The 22,096-nt window shown below is 41.4% G+C and overlaps 1 protein-coding gene and 1 non-coding gene across 2 annotated transcripts in view; both read left to right on the top strand.

The window, feature by feature from the left end:
* Nucleotides 1-2,604: 2,604 nt before the first annotated feature.
* The window catches only part of rftn1a (raftlin, lipid raft linker 1a), a 44,694-nt gene continuing 25,202 nt past the window's right edge, over nt 2,605-22,096 (top strand). The window contains exons 1-2 of the mRNA XM_014178386.2: nt 2,605-3,011; nt 12,463-12,614. Of these exons, the coding sequence (XP_014033861.1) occupies nt 12,467-12,614 (148 nt within the window). The 5' untranslated portion in view covers nt 2,605-3,011; nt 12,463-12,466. The remainder of the gene's footprint in view (nt 3,012-12,462; nt 12,615-22,096) is intronic.
* Nucleotides 20,914-20,988, top strand: trnaa-ugc (transfer RNA alanine (anticodon UGC)). The gene has a single exon. It is a non-coding gene; the product is annotated as a tRNA-Ala (tRNA).

Below are 22,096 nucleotides of genomic sequence, written 5' to 3'. Positions count from 1 at the left end.
TGGGGAATTGACTTGGACTGTTCCAGCTCTTCCTCTTCCAAGAGGAAAATCACTGTCAATTTCCCCTGAAGGTGTTGGTAAACTACTTTATAATGCAGCCTGTGTCGGGAAACCTGTTTTAATTCACTCAAATTAAGGACATAACTAAAAGCAATGTGTCCATCACTACAGTTTGAAGTTCACTTTATTGAGAGAGAAATTGTTGCACTGATTTTGACCACAGTGTGTTTTATAAGAGTTTTGTTTTTTTTGAGATGGTGTCATTTTGATTTCATTAATGATAACCCTGATGTACTAACACCATCTTCAGTGTAATCACGTTTCAGGCCGATGCGTTAACTGGGTGGGATTTCACATCAGTAACCATCCAGCGTTTTGCCCAGGTGTATATGGACTAAGGTTTTGCCTGCCCTGGAAAACCGCTTCTAAATGTACCCTCGACATGCATAGTTGTACCTGGTCATGGATCTCTTGGTTTAGTTTTCTTTGTCAATTCTCCTGCTGTGACCCATGCTGTTTGGTACCCAAGGTTGTTTAAAATGGCACCCTATTGCTTATCGTGCACTACTTCTCCGGTCGAAAGTAGTGCACTATATATGGAATAACGTTTGGGACGTAACCTAGCCATTGATCTTAAAGGAATCTAATCATGTTGATGGGAATGTGATGGTTAGAGCTTTTCTAGATCACTGTACTGGTTTAAGTTGGGTTCTTGTTGAGGGGTTCTTGTTGAGGGGTTCATGTTGACAATTTAAGGTTTGGATTTATTTTGTTTAAAAAAATATATATACAAATAAATTTGAATTAAGTAATCACACACTTGTACTTTACTGAAAGCTGTAATTGTTTCTTGACTGTTATACTGTATACCATCAGTCCAATTTTCAAGTGGACATTTCTCCCCCATCCATGACCCTTGGAGCTTTATTTCCCAGATGAGTACACTGTCTGAAGTATTTTTCTGTCTAACGTTGCACAGAAGTGCTCCTGTCTTCACTGTGGACTGGTTGCCATCTGAAATTGGTTGGTCAAGACCCAGAGTGTGATCCAAAGAGCAGACATGCCTTACGATTCCTTTATGGTCAAAGCTAAATTGAAGTATGACCTGGACCTAACTTAAGTCAGCTTTGGGGAAGGTACGCTGTTTGATCTATTCCACACAATTTGTAACCCGGGGTGGTTTTGTTAGTGCACACTTAGCAAAATGCTTTGCAACAAAAACTAACATTTTATTATTGGGCAAGTTCAGGTTAGTCCTTCCCTGATTTGGCATACACCCCAAAAGTGGCTGCTGGTTGGTCACAGCTGCTTTTCTGTCAAGGCAAATCAGACTCTTCTGGTCACAGACCATTTTGTCAGACAGCAGTATGCTAGTGTACCTATGCTCCCTGGGGGGGGGGGACCCCCTTCAGACAGGCTGCTCTGAATTATGGAGTAGTCTGATAGGCTTTATGAAATATGAATTTATAACGGTGATCCACGCCTAACACGAACCCCGGACAACTTCCATACAAACCCATCAACATGCACATGCTTTGACTCTATCAACATCTCTTCTGTCCATGACTGACTGAACCCAGACAATGCCCCACACACTCAATTTCCAGACAGTGAAATAAAGGACAAAAGCAACCTAACGTGCTCCTTATAGTCCAAGGACTTTACATGTTCTGTGACTGACATAACAATAGAAAAACTTCTGATGCTCAACCAATTTTCGACCTTGCACCTTGTGTATTCTAACTCAACAGTAAGTTGACCCTGAATTCCCCCCCCAAAAAACTGTCCAGCGGCGATTTTAGCATGTAAATCTTGGTCGTGCGAACTCAGATTTATTATGCATGACAGTAAAGCCACTACACTACACAACACAACACAAAAAAATACATTAATTGCACTATAACTGACAAACGGTGCTCACAAACTGTTAGGGCCTACATAAAGCTGTCCCAACATTTTACCGCTGCTACACCTGGCTATCAGCGGAGCCTTGTCTGGGAGGGAAACTGTTCATTCAGACTAATTTACTGCCTTTTAAAAAACACAGCTGATATGGCTGACTTGCTTAAACACGTGGTTTCGACTGACAATTGAGATGGACACACTATGGCATAAGGGGACGACGAGTGGATAAGAGGCAATTCGTAATTTCTATTAAGATATTAATGAGCGAGGTAGTCCATATTACTATTTGTTAAGAACTTTTGAAATGTACAGCGACAGAATTCAGAACATGGCCCGTTCTTACTGTATTATCCCTGTATGTCACTTATGCCTGGAGACCCCTGAAAATAAAGATTCTTATGCTTCCAAACCCTTCCACAACCAATGCGTGTTAATGTTCAGACGGAGTGTTGGGGCTCAAAACTCCCCTGTACAGAAGACGCCTTTGTCCAGTGACACTTATGTGTAATGAAACTGAGTCATGATCAAGTGCTAAAACAGACCTACAGCACTTGCTATAACATGCCCTTATGGCATTTCTAATTGAGTAATTGAGCTTGCCATTTTATTCTCTCTTTGTGGCTTCCTCTTCACTCATACTATTGCGCTTCCTTCCCTGCTGGTGAAATCAGCCTTCTGCAACTGTAGCGAAGGTTCAATAAGCAGAGGGAGGAGAGAAGCATATAAGGGTAGACCGTGCCGACGCTCTCAAACACACAGAGGGAGTGAGCAGGGAGAAGAGAACGGAGTGTGTGTGAGGAGTTGATATCACGGGTTTAGGGAGGAATACAGTACTGTACAGTTGTCAGAGGGAGGATTCGGATTTCCGGTTAGCGGAGCAGCATGATCTTAACGGCGGGTAGTGCCTCTTCAACCGCGGTGATCTCATTGACGACTATGGATTGACAGATAGGCGCACAGAGAAACATACCGAGGTCACATTTACCCCAGAAAGAGTGTGAGGGTTTGTTTGTGTGTTGGTGTATTGGTGTAACCACATGAGCTCATTGCTTGCCCATGTGTCCTGACTGGGTTCGACTTCTCTGCCCGTGATAACATCCAAACGGGTATGTTTATGTTTTGTTGTTTGTCTCAGCTCTCTGAAAACGAGTTACATTTGTGTATTATGATGGAATGGAAATGTAGGGCAAGGTTCACGGGTGTTGTTCTTATCCTAGATGAAACGGAAAGTATTCTCATCACTTATTAATGTTGTAGGTCTACTGGCAGCATCTATCTGGGGCCTCTAAGATAAAAGAAACTATTGGGAAAGATTGTTTATGAGACGTGTGTAGGCTCAACTGTACAGAGTACACTTTTTAGAAAGAGAGGGGAGAAGTTATGGATTGTCTATAGAAGGATCCCTTACATGGGTTCGTTATTGGCCATAGCACAAGTTCTGGTCACAACAGTTAATAACGGTTGATTAACACCTGATCAATGTTCTACAATAGGTTATACGTTCTGCCAAGACCTGTACACGTTTCTTATCCGCTGTATGATATTGATTTATCCACTATTTGTGGATAGTATTCCAATCACGCCACACTCTCTGGCAGGGCTCAAGCCCAGATATGCGTGACAGAGTAAATTGTGTCAAGCGCAGCTGGAGAGATGGAAAGAGAGCAGAGAAATGTGCGAGAGTGTGATTCGGTGCGTAAGCGATCTGTCTTTTCCTGTTTGCTAAACTGCCATTGTTATAACGGGCACCAGCAGTTCGCCACGTGCCCTGAGCATGCAGGAGGGAAAGGTGCACAAAAAACCCACAGGCGCACGTTGGCCCCCTTTTGGCGTTTTTCATAATGTTTCATTGTTTGTAAATCACCACAAATAAAAAGTAACTTTTTTTCATAGGGTGTTTTACAACATTTCTGGTGTAATTCTTGGAAAGTAGACTAGATTCAGGTTACCCATTGAAATGAATTGGATGACAATGTTTGCAGGCAATTCATCAACGTCAAACAGGTGTGTGAAATCGTATTCATTATAGCTTATACCCATTTATGTTTATTTTATTTCTTCAGGGATCATGCCTCCCTCGGAGCACATTGACACTCTCCCATGCTCTCGCTAATCCCCTTTTAAAACATGTTCTTCTTCCTGCGTCCCCTTCCATATTTAGTGCGAATCTTTTCATCCGCGTGCCCATCTCGCGCTCTCCCTCCGCTGAAGATGAATGGCGTTTCTCCGCGCGCTTGCGCTCCCCAGAACAGTTCCAAGATAGCGGTGCCACAGCACAGACGGATTATCCTCGCGTGTAATCCGCGTTTGGTTGCGCTGTCATTTAAAATAACTCAGTTAAAAGAGCTGCTTTAATGAGATGCCCTCCTCTGTCTCTCTCCAGCTCTTCTCTCTTTCCTCATACCGCCTTCCTTTGCTCATTTAACTTCTAAGGGCTCTGTATTTTTTTAGTGGTGATTTAGATGCCTCACTTTAACCGTGTGGTAAGATTATGATGGTGATAACGGGTAAATTATCACCATAGGTAGTGCTGAGCAGTTATGATGGGACTGCAGTTCATCATACAAACCCAACTCTTCAAACCACACAGGTAGCAGAACTACAGTTGAACCAGTTAAGATTCAACAGAACAGAATAACCAGTTAAACGCTTGGAACAGTAGAACCAGTTAAACGCTTGGAACAGTAGAACCAGTTAAACGCTTGGAACAGTAGAACCAGTTAAACGCTTGGAACAGTAGAACCAGTGAAAGCTTCAACAGTAGAACCAGTTAAGGGCTTCAACAGTAGAACCAGTTAAAAGCTTAAAATCTTCAACAGTAGAACCAGTTAAAAGCTTAAAATCTTCAACAGTAGAACCAGTTAAAAGCTTCAACAGTAGAACCAGTTAAAAGCTTAAAATCTTCAACAGTAGAACCAGTTAAAAGCTTCAACAGTAGAACCAGTTAAAAGCTTCAACAGTAGAACCAGTTAAAAGCTTCAACAGTAGAACCAGTTAAAAGCTTCAACAGTAGAACCAGTTAAAAGCTTCAACAGTAGAACCAGTTAAAAGCTTCAACAGTAGAACCAGTTAAAATCTTCAACAGTAGAACCAGTTAAAAGCTTCAACAGTAGAACCAGTTAAAAGCTTCAACAGTAGAACCAGTTAAAAGCTTGTCTCCTCCTGCACCACTGTAACCTTAATGTTCTCCCTGTGTGCTAGCAGACAGTGTGTTTAATACAAGCCTAGGGGACAGAGTATGTTTGTAGTTTATCTGTGTGTTCTAATAACGGAAGCAGTCTCTTTTACAGGATTAGTGGAAAATGTGGTTGGACTACTTTATGGGAAAAGCATTCTCAGCAGGGGACATTCTTCTGCTGCTAGAGCAATAAGAGAAGTGAACAGAAGGCCCCCACTACCATCTGTCTACACAAGGGGAGAACGACTGCACCCTCATTGAAGCCACAGCAGTTCAAGGCCGACCGCAGTGCTGCAGGCATTGTTTGCAGAAAACAGGATCCCCCATTATAGTGAATGGGATAATGGCAATCTTCATGTAAATAAACCATTTTTTGAAAGAAAATAATGGTAACAATATAATTGCTTCTAATACAGCAGATGTATGTCCTGGAAAGTATTAATTTAAATTCGCACACAGAAGAAGTTATAAGGATAATTTTGTTGCTAATGGCAGTCTGCAGTACCCCAGTCGGCGTTCAACTTGAGTTACTCAGTGAGAGGGGGCGGCACTGAGCTAGCCTGCAACATCACTTCCTGGAGTAGCTCAAACTGTGCATTTTATGTACAGTTGAAGTCTGAAGTTTACATACACCTAAGCCAAATACATTTCAACTCAGTTTTTCACAATTCCTGACATTTAATCCTAGTAAAAATTCCCTGTCTTAGGTCAATTAGAATCACCAGAATAATAGTAGAGAGAATGATTTATTTAAGCTTTTATTTCTTTCATCACATTCCCAGTGGGTCAGAAGTTTACATACACTCAATTAATATTTGGTAGCATTGCCTTTAAATTGTTTAACTTGGGTCAAACGTTTCGGGTAGACGGTTTATCCGATTTGGACTTACATTTTTTCCAAAGAAATTGTCAAAAGCCAACCAGAGAACCACACCCCACGCCAATCCTATACAGGTCACGTGTGGCTCAGTTGGTAGAGCATGGTGTTTGCAACGCCAGGGTTGTGGGTTCGATTCCCACGGGGGACCAGTACGGAAAAGAAATGTATGAAATGTATGCATTCACTACTGTAAGTCGCTCTGGTTAAGAGTGTCTGCTAAATGACTAAAAATGTAAAATGTAAATCTCAACATCAAGTTATGGAGCTGTGGCTCTGAGTATTGTTTCTTCACCCTATGGAATGTATTCTCAGTGATTTTGGTGATGTTTTTTTCCCCTGATCAGAGAAATTAGTAATTGAAGTTGTTGGGTTTATGTCCCTTCCTACATCCTGATATTACCACGTTCTTACCACTAGATGGTGCTGTTCCTGCTAGTAGGTTATTGTTTTTTTTAAGAATCCGCCACATTGTTAAAGGGGTAGTTCACCCAAATTACAAAATTACATATTGGTTTTCTTACCCTGTAAGCGGTCTATGGACTAGTGCTAATTTTGTCAACAAAAATAGTGACTAAAATATTCATCAAACCTATTTTTCAGTTGCAAATGACGAGACTATAACTGACTAAATAGACCCAGAAAAAACTATAACTTAATGAAAAAGATTTTTCATTTCAGTTTACTAAAACGAGACAAGACAAAATTCTCTGTATCTAAAATCAGACTTCTAAGTGGACTGTTAATAATATTAATAATATTATTAATAAAATATAAAATAATAATATTAATAAAATTAATATTAGCAGCACAGATGCACAGCGCAGTTGTGTTCAGTAGTGGGAACGACGCGCCACACCCGAGACACACACACACCCTACATCAGCTGGTGAGCTGCGGGGAGCAAGCGATGAGTGTGGGCAGACAGGCTCCGCTTCCAATTATACACATCGCGTAGGTGACTCACTTGCTTCGCCATAGCTAACCAGTCACCACCAGCCTTCTAGTTAGCTACCCTGGTTAAGAAACACAAGCTGCTTCATGAAAGTAAAAACAATAGCAGTCTAGAGTTTAATAGTAAAACAACAGTCTAGCCATGTTTTTCCCTCCCTTGAGTATAGAAAAGTAGGGCGTCTTTGAATTTGTAGTCTCGCCCAAACTTCCCACGTTCCCTACTGCATTTCATAGCCAGGTTCTGTAGCCAAAGTAGCCAAGTCTCCCTCTTTTTCTTAGTGAAAAGGGCTTGAGAGATTACAGTTCCAAAGATATGACACATAATACTGGTGCAAAGTTTTTTTTTGTGCGTTGGTGTGCCACATTTTACATTCATAAAACATATTGCGGGCCGGTCTAAAACTAGGCTTCTTGCGGACCGGACCATTAACCATTTGTTAAGGCTACACCTTGTTCAGTTTATTGACTAAATTCCTCTTGCCACTACACTATCTCACTGTGTAAATAACTTTATTTTGAGTTAATGTGGACTCAGACTTGGGCACTTGGACCAAGATTTGAGCCAAAATGAACACTGCTATGGACCAGGTATGACAGCACCCCATGCTTTGGTTTTGTTTACCTGGCCAATGTTTCAAATGCTTTTTAGTATTTTTGTCACAAATCCAATGCGAGTTGAATGTGACTATATTAGCATTTTTCACTTTATGTCCAAACCATCCTAAAATATAAAAATGGGTTGTGTAACTCAATGATGTTACTTATATACTGAACAAAAATATAAACGCAACATGTACAGTGTTAGTCCCATGTTTTATGAGCTGAAATAAAAGATTCCCAAAATGTTCCATACGCACACAATTTGTTTACATCCCTGTTAGTGAGTATTTCTCCTTTGCCAAGATAATCCATCCTCCTGACAGGTGTGGCATATCAAGAAGCTGATTAAATGGCATGATCATTACACAGGTGCATCTTGTACTGGGGACAATAAAAGGCCACTCTAAAATTTGCACTTTTATCAAACAACACAATGCCACAGATGTCTCAAGTTTTGAGGGATTGTGCAATTGGCTGCTGACTGCAGGAATGTCCATCGGAGCTGTTGCCAGATAATTAAATGTTCATTTAACTACCATAAGCCGCCTCAATGTCGTTTTAGAGAATTTGACAGTATGTCCAACTGGCCTCACAACCACAGACCATGTGTAGCCACGCCAGCCCAGGACCTCCACATCCAGCTTCTTCACCTCATCTGAGACCAGCCACCTGGACAGCTGATGAAACTGTGGGTTTGCACAACTGAAGAATTTCTGCACAAACTGTCAGACACCATCTACGGGAAGGTCATCTGCATGCTCGTCGTCCTCACCAGGGTCTTGACCTGACTGCAGTTCGGTGTCGTAACCGACTTCAGTGTGCAAATGCTCACCTTCGATGGCCACTGGAATGCTGGAGAAGTGTGCTCTTCACAGGTTAATCCCGGTTTCAACTGTACTGGACAGATGGCAGATGACGTGGATAGCGTTGTGTGGGAGAGTTGTTTGCTGATGTCAACGTTGTGAACGAAGTGCTCCATGGTGGCGGTGTGGTTATGGTATGGGCAGGCATAAGCTGCGAACAACGAACACAATTGTATTTTATCGATGGAACTTAGAATGCACATGATACCGTGATGAGATCCTGAGGCCCATTGTCATGCCATTCATCCGTCGCCATCACTTCAATGTTTCAGCATGATAATTCACAGCCCCATGTCACAAGGATCTGTACACAATTCCTGTCCCAGCTCTTCCATGGGCCGCATACTCATCAGACATGTCACCCATTGAGCATGTTTAGGATGCTCTGGTTCGACATGTATGACAGCATGTTCCAGTTCCTGCCACTATCCAGCAACTTCGCACAGCCATTGAAGAGGAGCGGGACAACATTCCACAGGCCACAATCACCAGCCTGATCAAGAAGGAGATGCATGAGGCAAATGGTGTTAACACCAGACACAGACTGGTTTTCTGATCCACGCCCTTACTTAAAAAAAAGATCTGTGACCAACAGATGCATATCTGCATTCGTTAGATAAATATTTCATCAAAATAATTTTTCTGTAACACTGATCTGTTTCTAGCTACTAATTTATCTGTTTCTAACTACATAAAGTATTTCAGAACAATCTGAGATGTTGGGTGTCATGGCTTGCTGAAACGACCCGTCTCTGTGCGATGATGCTTGTCGACTAGTCTGGAGGTTTCTCCCCCCCCCCCTCTCATTCTCTCCCATACTTTCAACATGTATACCTACTGTATATGCTCTCTTGCCTCTCTCTCTCTCTCTCTGTGTCTCGCTCTCTCTCTGTCTCTCTCTCTCTCTCTCTCTCTCTCTCTCTGTCTCTCTCTCTCTCTGTGTCTCTGTCTCTCTCTGTCTCTGTCTCTCTCTCTCTCTCTCTCTCTCTCTCTCTCTCTCTGTCTCTCTCTCTCTCTCTCTGTCTCTGTCTCTGTCTCTCTGTCTCTGTCTCTCATAGTTTCCTCTTATATTTAATGAAAATGTAGGCATGTTCTCCACGAATGTACCTGAATGAGTAAGGGGAGAAAACAGTCTGGAGGAAGAGGGGGAAGATGAATTATGTAAACGCATCCATTATGTTGTTCATTGGAAGTTTTTAACTTTCAGATCATGTTACTCTCTGCTGGAGACACACACTTCGTCACCACCAGTGAATTAGGCTATTTGTTGTAAATCTGTGACGATGCGGTCTGTTTGACTCGTTAGTTGTGTTAATGTCTGTGTCTGTGTAAATCTGTGACGATGCAGTCTGTTTGAATCGTTAGTTGTGTTAATGTCTGTGTCTGTGTAAATCTGTGACGATGCAGTCTGTTTGACTCGTTAGTTGTGTTAATGTCTGTGTCTGTGTAAATCTGTGACGATGCAGTCTGTTTGACTCGTTAGTTGTGTTAATGTCTGTGTCTGTGTAAATCTGTGACGATGCGGTCTGTTTGACTCGTTAGTTGCGTTAATGTCTGTGTCTGTGTAAATCTGTGACGATGCGGTCTGTTTGACTCGTTAGTTGCGTTAATGTCTGTGTCTGTGTAAATCTGTGACGATGCAGTCTGTTTGACTCGTTAGTTGCGCTAATGTCTGTGTAAATCTGTGACGATGCAGTCTGTTTGACTCGTTAGTTGCGTTAATGTCTGTGTCTGTGCTGCTGTGGGTCTAAAGGGACTTGGTGTCATTATACACATTGATCACACACATTTACACACCCGGCTTGGCTGCATTAGTCCCCATTACACACACACACACATACATACATGCATACATACATACATACATACACACACACACACTCACACACTCACCTGAGCGTTGTCATACACCTTTCCGTATCGGCTCAATGTGACTTAAACCACACACACACACACGTTAACAAAGACGCGCATTAACACACACAGTCAGAGGTGTCACATATTTCTGTGTTGGCTCAGTGTGACTTAAACCACACACACACACATTAACACACACACACACACTGTCTTCTCCTTGCGGCTCTAACCAGCCGTATCTGACAGGGATTTTAACGGTAACCGCGGAGACGGTCATATCGTAGCGACACTGTCACAAGGGATTAGCCTGACGACGCTCCACTCCACCCAACTGACTTCGGATCATCCGCTCCTCTCTTCCTCTCCTCTTCTTCTGTCCCGTTTCCTCAGACCTCCTTGTCCTCCTTTCTAAACCCTCTCTTACTCTGTTCCTCTCCTCCGCCTGTCTCCTCCTTTACTTCCTTGCATCCTTTCTTTTACTCATTTTCTTTTTCCTCATCCTCTATTTCCTCTCCTTTTCATTCTGACCCTCATCTCCTCTCGTCTCCTCTTCCTCTATTTCCTCTCCTTTACATTCTGACCCTCGTCTCCTCTCGTCTCCTCATCCTCTATTTCCTCTCCTTTTCATTCTGACCCTCATCTCGTCTCGTCTCCTCTTCCTCTATTTCCTCTCCTTTTCATTCTGACCCTCATCTCCTCTCGTCTCCTCTTCCTCTATTTCCTCTCCTTTACATTCTGACCCTCATCTCCTCTCGTCTCCTCATCCTCTATTTCCTCTCCTTTACATTCTGACCCTCATCTCGTCTCGTCTCCTCATCCTCTATTTCCTCTCCTTTACATTCTGACCCTCATCTCGTCTCGTCTCCTCTTCCTCTATTTCCTCTCCTTTACATTCTGACCCTCATCTCGTCTCGTCTCCTCTTCCTCTATTTCCTCTCCTTTTCATTCTGACCCTCATCTCGTCTCGTCTCCTCTTCCTCTATTTCCTCTCCTTTTCATTCTGACCCTCATCTCGTCTCGTCTCCTCTTCCTCTATTTCCTCTCCTTTTCATTCTGACCCTCGTCTCCTCTCGTCTCCTCTTCCTCTATTTCCTCTCCTTTACATTCTGACCCTCATCTCGTCTCGTCTCCTCTTCCTCTATTTCCTCTCCTTTTCATTCTGACCCTCGTCTCGTCTCCTCTTCCTCTATTTTCTCTCCTTTTCATTCTGACCCTCGTCTCCTCTCGTCTCCTCTTCCTCTATTTCCTCTCCTTTACATTCTGACCCTCATCTCGTCTCGTCTCCTCTTCCTCTATTTCCTCTCCTTTTCATTCTGACCCTCATCTCGTCTCGTCTCCTCTTCCTCTATTTCCTCTCCTTTTCATTCTGACCCTCATCTCGTCTCGTCTCCTCTTCCTCTATTTCCTCTCCTTTTCATTCTGACCCTCGTCTCCTCTCGTCTCCTCTTCCTCTATTTCCTCTCCTTTTCATTCTGACCCTCATCTCCTCTCTTCTCCTCTTCCTCTATTTCCTCTCCTTTTCATTCTGACCCTCATCTCCTCTCTTCTCCTCTTCCCTAGTTCCTTATTTTTGCATTATTTTCCCCTCCTCCTCCTCCCTACCTTCCCTCCTGTCCCCCTCCTTTCCTGTTCTCGTCTGCTCCAGTGTCAATGTTGTCATGGTCGACAGGGCAGGAAATCTGAGTTTCATTTCTGCTTTAATTCATTCTGATCAAACATGTCACTCCCAATCACCCAGATTTGATTAGCGGATGCCCGTATCTGAGGCCACCAGCCATGTAATGGTTGACACATTCATATTCCTGTATTATTGGTGTGTGTACGTGTTCATGGTTGTGTGTGTGCGAGCTGTGTGTGCGTTGTGACACATTATCCCCCATAGTTTCTCACGGCAGACAGAGGCAGGGTTTAATACTATAATGCAACACCTGTGACGGGTTTATATTTAGAAACAAGTTTATCTTTATGCTAATTATTTTTCTCTTCCCTCCCTCACTCCATCTCTCCATCTCTCTCCGTTCGCTCTCTCTCCCGCTCTCTTTCTCTCCATCTCATTCTCTTCATCTCTCTTTCTTACCTGGCTTTCTCTCTTCCTTTCAATCAAACTCCTCTCTCTCTCCTGCTCTCTTTCTCTTTCTCTCCATCTCATTCTCTTCATCTCTCTCTTTCTTACCTGGCTTTCTCTCTTCCTTTCAATCTCCCTCCTCTGTATCTCTTTCTCCCTGCAGAGGGATGGGCTGCAGGCTTCCTAAGCTGCGGAGGACTGGGGAGGAGAAGAGTCCTGGGAAGATCTACTCCACCCTCCGACGACCACAGGTGGAGACCAAGGTGGGCGTGGCCTACACCTACCACTTTCTGGACTTCCTGCTGGGGAAGGAAGGTAGGGAATACGGACAGGCGCGCACACACACACACACACACACACACACACACACACACACACACACACACACTTCTAGCTCCAGTAGTGAATTCCAATTCGACCCCTAGTCATCATGAAGGATTAGACAGGAATCCATTTGATTTATCCAGATCTATATGTCACCTGACCAAAGCACTGGTATATTCCAATCCATGTGCCAATGAGATTTATCAAACTCCAAGCGTTTACATTTGTTGAATGACATGAAAATAGAGGTCTTTGGCCACGCACACCAGTGGTCGGTTTGGCATTGAAATGAGAATGCATGAGCAGAAAAGAACCCCATAGCTACTGTAAAATATGGTGGTGGATCTTTGATGTTATGGGGCTATTTTGATTCCCCTGGTCCTGGGGCCTTGTTAAGGTCAACGGCATCATTAACTTTACCCAGTACCTGGATATTTTAGCTAACAACCTGGTTGCCTTTGCCAGGAGGCTGAAACTTGGCCACAAGTGGGTCTTCCTGCAAGACAATAACCACAAGTACACATACAAATCCACAAATAAATAGTTAATTGGTCACAAAATAAACATTTTACAATAGCCGTCTGTCTCCGGACTTGAACCCCATTGAAAACCTGTGGTTTATATTGAAGAGGGCTGTCCATATGCACAGAAGACGGATATCAAAGATCTGGAAAGATTCTGTATGGAGGAATGGTTTAAGATCCCTCCCAATGTGTTCTCCAACTCATAAAACAGAAAAAAACGTCTCAGTGGCTTTATCCTCACGTGGTGAGGTAATTAAAGGTATTAAAACAGGAGTGTCAATCATTTTGACTCCTACCTTTTTAGGAGAAAAAAGGTAGTACTTGTTGAAATGTATTTTTTTACCTTAATTTCACCTTTATTTATACAAAACAAATTCTTATTTAGAATGATGACCTGTCTTTCGCTGAGGAATTGTACTAGTATAAAATAATATAATATCCAAACATTTTTAGCATACAATATAGCTCGGTATTCAAATTATTTTATACTGTCATTTTTGCTCATCTTTATCAAGGGCGTCAATAATTTCAGACCCCACTGTATGCGAAGTGGCTAGAAGTCTATTTTGGAATTCTGTAGCTCTTTAAGACCAAGGTTTGTAACCAGGGTGGATATTTCAAGATAATCTCTGTGTGAGTAGGCATCCCACAGTACCAAAGATTCAGCTGTACAGTTCAGACTAATCCACGCCCTCTTCCTACCTCTGAAAATGAGAGGGAGATGAGAGAGTACTGTAGTTGATGTTTTGCACAGTGTTTAGGGGATGAAGTGTGTGTGTCTTTGTGTGTGTGTGTGTGTTTTGCGCAGCAGTGTTTTGGGAGTGTTTGATGAGAAGTCCCATGAGGCTGCTGGGTTCTAAATATACTAATTCTGCTATTGTGACAGAACAGAAGAGATTGTGCAGAGAGAGTGAAAAGAGAGAGTTGGGAAGAGAGGGAGGGTGTGATAAAGGGAGATGTTTCTGGATTTTTAAACGTCACTTTGTCCATGTTAAAATGAACTTTCCCTCACACTGTATTTAGGAATGGATACAGGAAGTTGAGTCAGTCAGTTGTTCAATTTGCTACATACTCAGAACATTCAGCAGCCAGCCCAATACAGACAGTGGTTGCATCCCAAATGGCACCCTATTCCATATACAACAGGAACTAGGTTGCTTTTTATAGTGCACTATAAAAGCACTAGGGCACCATTTGGAACTCTAGCAGAGGAAGTCATGACCAACCAGACAACAGCTCTGGATTCAGCCTCCTCCATTTCTGTTAAGCTTATCATGAGCTGGATGGGAGGCTGCTTAGAGCAGCACACATGACCATGCTGTACTGTAGACGCAAATGCGTGCACACACATAAAAAAACCTCAACTCATCAAATCAAATGTATTGGTCACATACACGTGTTTAGCAGATGTTATTGCGGGTGTAGCGAAATGCTTGTGGTGTAGCGAAATGCATACACTCAACCTCACTTTAGTGCGTACACGCACACACACACACACACACACACACACACACACACACACACTAGATTTCAGGCTAGGGAGTATTGTCATCTTGCCTCTAGACAGACAGGCAGGTCATTTATATGGTCAATTCCTTGATGCCACATGAGCTCCTTACGTCTGCATAGCAGTGCTCTGCTGAGGGGATAAAGGAAGATGCTCTCCGTATTGTTTTTGTGTGTGTACATATTTTTGTGTGTGTGTCATGGAGAGAGACCAAGAGAGCGAGCGAAGGATTCCTGAAGGATTATCTGATTGTTTGTGAAGATTGAGACTTCATTCCCAGCAATGGGATTTGTGTGTGTGGACGCATGTGTGTATGAGACAGAGATATGGTGTGTGTGAAAGAAACAGTGTGTGTGTGCATGCGTCCAGTGAGGAATCGGTCTGTCTCTCAGGCTGACATTGAAGAGAAGCCACGGTCAAATGTGCGGTTTAATTCAATTTAGTTTCCATTAATAATATTATTCTCCCTGTGTGACTTCATGACTCCCACACAGTAATGAAAAATAAATAACCATGTCTGTCTACTCATTTCCATTCAGAGACTATCTATATCTAGTCACAATTGTTAATTCACTCAGATACATGGGCTTGGCTTTGGATTCAACGTTTTCTCCTCCAATGCATAGAGCAGGGATGGACAACTGGCGGCCCCCCTATTTGAAGGCCTTCTGGTCAATAAAAAAATAAATATATATATATGTGTGTGTCATAAGAGTGTAATAAGAGTGTACCAAAGCTGTCATCAAGGCAAAGCGTGGCTCCTTTGAAGAATCTCAAATATAAAATATATTTTGATTTGTTTAACACTTTTATGGTTGCTACATGATTCCATATGTGTTATTTCATAGTTTTGATGTCTTCTCTATTATTCTACAATGTAGAAAATAGTAAAAAATAAAGAAAAACCTATGAATGAGTAGGTATGTCCAAACTTTGACTGGTACTGTGTATATATATATTTATACTGCCTTCAGAAAGTATTCACACCCCTTGTCTTTTTCCACATTTTGTTGTGTTACAGCCTGAATTTAAAAGTGATTAAATTGTGATTGTTTTAATCTTTGCCCTACGCACAATACCCTTATGAATTCAAAGTGGAATTATGTTTTTCGAAATTTTTACAAATTAATAAAAAATGTCAAGCTCAAATGTCTGTAGTCAATAAGTATTTAACCCTTTTGTTATGGCAAGCCTAAATACATTTGAAGTCGGAAGTTTACATACAGTTAGGTTGGGGTCATTAAAACTCGTTTTTCAACCACTCCACACATTTCTTGTTAACAAACTATAGTTTTGGCAAGTCGGTTAAGACATCTACTTTGTGCATGACACAAGTAATTTTTCCAACAATCGTTTACAGACAAATTATTTCACTTATAATTCACTGTATCACATTTCCAGTGGGTCTGTGCCTTTAAACAGCTTGGAAAATTCCAGAAAATGATGTCTTGGCTATAGAAGCTTCTGATAGGCTAATTGACATCATTTGAGTCAATTGGAGGTGTACCTGTGGATGTATTTCAAGGCCTACCTTCAAACTCAGTGCCTCTTTGCTTGACATCATGGGAAAATCAAAAGAAATCAGCCAAGACCTCAGAAAAAAAATTGTAGACCTCCACAAGTCTGGTTCATCCTTGGGAGCAATTTCCAAACGCCTGAAGGTACCACGTTCATCTGTTCAAACAATAGTATGCAAGTATAAACACCATGGGACCACGCAGCCGTCATACCGCTCAGGAAGGAGACGCATTCTGTCTCCTAGAGATGAACGTACTTTGGTGCGAAAAGTGCAAATCAATCCCAGAACAACAGCAAAGGACCTTGTAAAGATGCTGGAGGAAACAGGTACAAAAGTATCTATATCCACAGTAAAACAAGTCCTATATCGACATAACCTGAAAGGCCACTCAGCAAGGAAGAAGCCACTGCTCCAAAACCACCATAAAAAAAGCCAGACTATGGTTTGCAACTGCACATGGGGACAAAGATCGTACTTTTTGGAGAAATGTGCTCTGGTCTGATGAAACAAAAATATAACTGTTTGGCTATAATGACCATTGTTATGTTTGGAGGAAAAAGGGGGAGGCTTGCAAGCCAAAGAACACCATCCCAACCGTGAAGCATGAGGGTGTCAGCATCATGTTGTGGGGGTGCTTTGCTGCAGGAGGGACTGGTGCACTTCACAAAATAGATGGCATCATGAGGAAGAAAAATTATGTGGATATATTGAAGCAACATCTCAAGACATCAGTCAGGAAGTTAAAGCTTGGTCGCAAATGGGTATTCCAAATAGACAATGACCCCAAGCATACTTCCAAATGTGTGGCAAAATGGCTAAGGACAACAAAGTCAAGGTATTGGAGTGGCCATCACAAAGCCCTGACCTCAATCCTATAGAAAATTTGTGGGCAGAACTGAAAAAGCGTGTGTGAGCAAGGAGGCCTACAAACCTGACTCATTTACACCAGCTCTGTCAGGAAGAATGGGCCAAAATTCACCCAACTTATTGTGTGAAGCTTGTGGAAGGCTACCCGAAGCGTTTGACCCAAGTTAAACAATTTAAAGGCAATGCTACCAAATACTAATTAAACTTCTGACCCACTGGGAATGTGATGAAAGAAATAAAAGCTGAAATAAATAATTCTCTCTACTATTATTCTGACATTTCACATTCTTAAAATAAAGTGGTGATCCTAACTGACCTAAGACAGGGAATCTTTACTAGGATTAAATGTCAGGAATTGTGAAAAACTGAGTTTAAATATATTTGTCTAAGGTGTATGTAAACCTCCGACTTCAACTGTAAGTTCAGGAGTGAAATGTGCAAGTCCCATAATAATAAGTCACTACAGACCCTGGTTCCAGACTGTATCACAACCGGCCGTGATTGGGAGTCCCATAGGACGGTGTATAATTGGCCCAGCATCGTCCGGGTTTGGCCGCGGTAGGCGTCATTGTAAATTAGAATTTGTTCTTAACTGACTTGCCTAGTTAAATAAAAATACGTTTCCTTGACTCACTCTGTGTGCAATAATTGTGTTTAACATGATTTTTTAATGACTACCTCATCTCTGTACCCCAAACATACAATTATCTGTAAGGTCCCTCAGTCGAGCAGTGAATTTCAAACACAGATTCAATCACAAAGACCAGGGAGGTTTTCCAATGCCTCACAAAGAAGGGCACCTATTGGTAGATGGATGAAAAAATCAACAGACAATAAATATCCCTTTGAGCATGGTGAAGTTATGAATTACACTTTGGATGGTGTATCAATACACTCAGTCTCTGCAACCTGATTTCAGAGCATTTCGTAATATTCTGTACGTAATCCGAGACTCTCCGTTTAGTATGATATGTTACTAATTACAATTTGTATTATGTTCGAATTTCCAAAATGGACAATATTTTAAGAATTTGCAAAACGTATATGTTACATGTGCTAAACAGAGTGAGTAAGGTAGTGTAGTAAACAACCAAAGATTTCAAGACTAAAAGTGGTGAAAACAGTAGTCTACAATAAGGAAAAACTCCAGGTTAAAATACACTTTATCTAATCCTTGGCCCATATCCTAATCTGACTTTGGTGCAGGTCGTGTTGTTCTTCACATCGCCGTGTCTGGTAAACACACACTATATCAAATAAAATGAACGTTGATATGTCAGATACACAGGATACAGAAGGTTTAAATGGTACTGTGAAATGGTTACTTGCATATTTGTATTACAGCAATATCAAAACTAGAATGTGTCCAGATAAAAAATATTTTAGAATTATTAGATTACCCAGATACACTTGTCTAAATCGATAGGTCATGTCTAGCTAAGTGGATGGGTCACTATTGTCTAGACATGAAATACAATATATGGCTGTAATCACCCCCAGACAAACCTGGCTAACTTGATCGGTCATGTAATCTGGTGAAGTGGAGTCTTTTATTTAGACATGTAGCTAGCTAGCTAAACAATGAACCATAATCCCAACCCATAGCTAAAGTACAAATGGATTGTCATAGCGAGCCACCATGCATGAAATGATGTAGTAGAAATCTGCAGATAGCTAAAGCTAACTAAATCAGTTCAATATTAGCTAGCTAGACTATAACTAGCAATGCAAATGTCTTTCTGAGATACTAATAATATTACTACACAGATCATACATGTAACGTTAGCTAGCGAGCCAGCAAGCTAATGTTTGACCTAGCTAACAGTACGCTTTAACTTGCAATGAAAACAACTTTCTGACAAATTTAGAAACGTATAATATTTGAAAATGTAGCTTGACTCTTACCCGTATAAATGAATGAACGCTTCATGGCAGTGTGTCTTTTCTGTTTGGTTTGTAGCAAATCCAATACAACACATTACTGAGTACCACTTTCCATATTTTCAAGCGTAGTGGTGGCTGCATCATCTCATGGCAGTGGAGGCTCCTCAGAGGAGGATGGGGAAGTGAAACATTAAAGATGGCCTTTTTAGATAAAACTATACTAAATATTCTCACGTCACCAAATAACTGATTAAAACACACTGTTTTGCAATGAAGGTCTACAGTAGCCTCAACAGCACTCTGTAGGGTAGCACCGTGGCGTTGCCGGAGGACAGCTAGTTTCCGTCCTGCTCTGGGTACATTGACTTCAATACAAAACTGAGGAGGCTCATGGTTCTCACCCCCTTCCATAGACTTACACAGTAATTATGACAACTTCTGGAGGATGTCCTAAAACCTTGCAGCATGAACTGATGTGTTGTCCACCCAATCAAAGGATCAGATAATTTATCTAGTACTGAAAGAATAAGCTACAGCTAGCTAGCACTGCATTGTATAAAATGTGGTGAGTAGTTGACTAAAAGAAAGACAATAGTTTAACAGTTTTGAACAAATGCATTTCTTCGAGAATAAAGAGAGCTAGCTATATTCCGTCGTATTTTTTTCACTTGAATTTGTTCAAAACTGTTCAACTATTGTCTTTCTCTCTTTTAGTTTACTACTCACCACATTTTATGCACTGCAATGCTAGCTATATATATTTAGAATAGTTTTATCTAAAAAAGGTAACTTTAATGGTTCACTTTTTGAAATGTTTCACTTCCCCTTCCTCGTCTGAGGAGCCTCCACTGCCATAACATGATGCAGCCACCAATATGCTTGAAAATATGGAGAGTGGTACTCAGTAATGTGTTGTATTTGATTTGCTCCAAACATAAAACTTTGTATTCAAGACATTTTTGCACTATTACTTTATTTGTGATGGACTACTTTCTGCACACGGCCATTTTGAACCAGATTGACTTGACACAACTGGTCAAACAAGCTGCAGCTAGCTACAAATCAAATGGAAAAGACACGTTGCCATGAAGCGTTTATTCATTTATACAGGTAAGAGTCTAGCTACATTTTCAGATATTATACGTTTCTAATTAAAATGAAAGAGAAGCAAGAGATAGCGAATGCAGCTAGCTAGATTAGCCTACTCAAACACCCGGCTCAAACATAGAAGGATGCTATGTTAGCTAGCAGGCTATGGCTATCCACACTGGAACTTTTCCAAGTCAAGGTACGTTTTTGGTTTTATTAATTTATTGCAACCAGGGGCTCGCCGGTGTAACTGCTAAACTGCTTGCTGCCTGTACACTGCACTGCATGATTGTAGGGGGTTTACTAGCTTGTTAATTCTAGTAGCTATGTTGACAATGATGTAGGCTGTGTGTAGTGGTTATGATATAACGGTTTGGCTTGGAAAGTTTTTTTGCCTGGTCACAATTAGCTGATGTGTTGTGCACTGAAGTCCACAAGCGAAGGGAAAAGGTGAGAGAAGGAGAGCGCGTAGATGCGAGAAGGAATTGTTAAATGAACAAAGTGATCATGCTGTTTGTATGTGGCTGCAATGAAAGGGAACTGTGTTTGCGTGTGATCAGGGGTGTATACATTCCACCGACTCCATTGGATTTTATTTTTTTAAGTATCCTAAACGGAAGCAAACAGAACGGAATGGGTATAAACATACCTGAATTTGTCCAATAGAAACCCTCGTTTGCAATTGTTGGACTAATGTAGGGTTTCCCAAACTCGGTCCTGGGGACCCCATGTGGTACATGTGTTTTTTTTTCTTCAAAGCACTACACAGCTGATTCAAATAATCAACTAATCATGAAGCTTTGATTATTTGAATCAGCTGTGTAGTGCTAGGGCAAAAACAAAGTCCACAGGACAGAGTTTGGGAAACGCTGGACTAATGATTGCACTCTAGATCATTGTGGTCCCGTGTGGCTCAGTTGGTAGAGCATGGTGTTTGCAACGCCAGGGTTGTGGGTTCGATTCCCACGGGGACCAGTACGGAGAAAAAAGAAGAAAAAAAATGTATGAAATGTATGCATTCACTACTGTAAGTCGCTCTGGTTAAGAGCGTCTGCTAAATGACTAAAATGTAAATGTAAAATGTAGATCAGCTAGATGCAGGCAAGAGTGTGCAATGTAGTATTGAATGTGTCACCTTGATTACTACAAATTTTCTCTCGACCTGTACACCTACGTTGTAAACTTTCATTCATAGGCTAGTTTGTAGCAACCTCATGATGGGTATAGGAAAAAGTTGAGTATCATGTAGTAGCCTAAACCTGTCAATGTTACATTGAGCTGGGTGACTGGAATATATATATATTTTTTCATTTAACCTTTATTTAACTAGGCAAGTCAGTTAAGAACAAATTCTTATTTACAATGACGGTCTAGGAACAGTGGGTTAACTGCCTTGTTCAGGGGCAGAACAACAGATTTTTACCTTGTCAGCTCGGGGATTCAGTCTAGCAACCTTTCGGTTTCTGGCCCTACACTCTAACCACTAGGCTAGCTGGCACCCCAATATGAATGACAGTCATCTAGAAATGAGGCCATGCTCATAAAAAAAATGATTGTCCTCCCTGATTTTAAACGACAGCGACTGCCACTGTTATGGGTTTGCTTTTAATCTTTATGGACTGGGGAATTTTGAGGATAAAAAAGAAACGGAATGGAGCTAATCACAGGCAAAATCCTACAGGAAAACCTGGTTCAGTCTGCTTTCTACCAGACACTGGGAGATGAATTCACCTTTCAGCAGGACAATAACCTAATACACAAGGCCAAATCTACACTGGACAGTGAATGTTCTTAAGTGGCAGAGTTTTAGTTTTGACTTAAATCTACTTGAAAATCTATGGCAAGACCTAAAAATGGTTGTCTAGCAATGATCAACAACCAATTTGACAGAGCTTGAAGAATTCTGAGAAGAATAATGGGCAAATGTTGCAGAATCTATGTGTGGAAAGTCTCACATCTGTAATCGATGCCAAAGATGCTTCTACAAAGTATTGACTTAGGGGTCTGAATACCTATGTAAATGAGAATTCTGTATTTCATTTTCAATAAATTTGCTAAGATTTCTAAAAACATGTTTTCACTT

The sequence above is a fragment of the Salmo salar genome, chromosome ssa27, assembly GCF_905237065.1.
Source record: "Salmo salar chromosome ssa27, Ssal_v3.1, whole genome shotgun sequence".
Classification (NCBI taxonomy): Eukaryota; Metazoa; Chordata; class Actinopteri; order Salmoniformes; family Salmonidae; genus Salmo; species Salmo salar.
The sequence above is the reverse complement of the archived record's forward strand: the minus strand, read 5'-3'. Positions and strand labels throughout refer to the sequence as shown.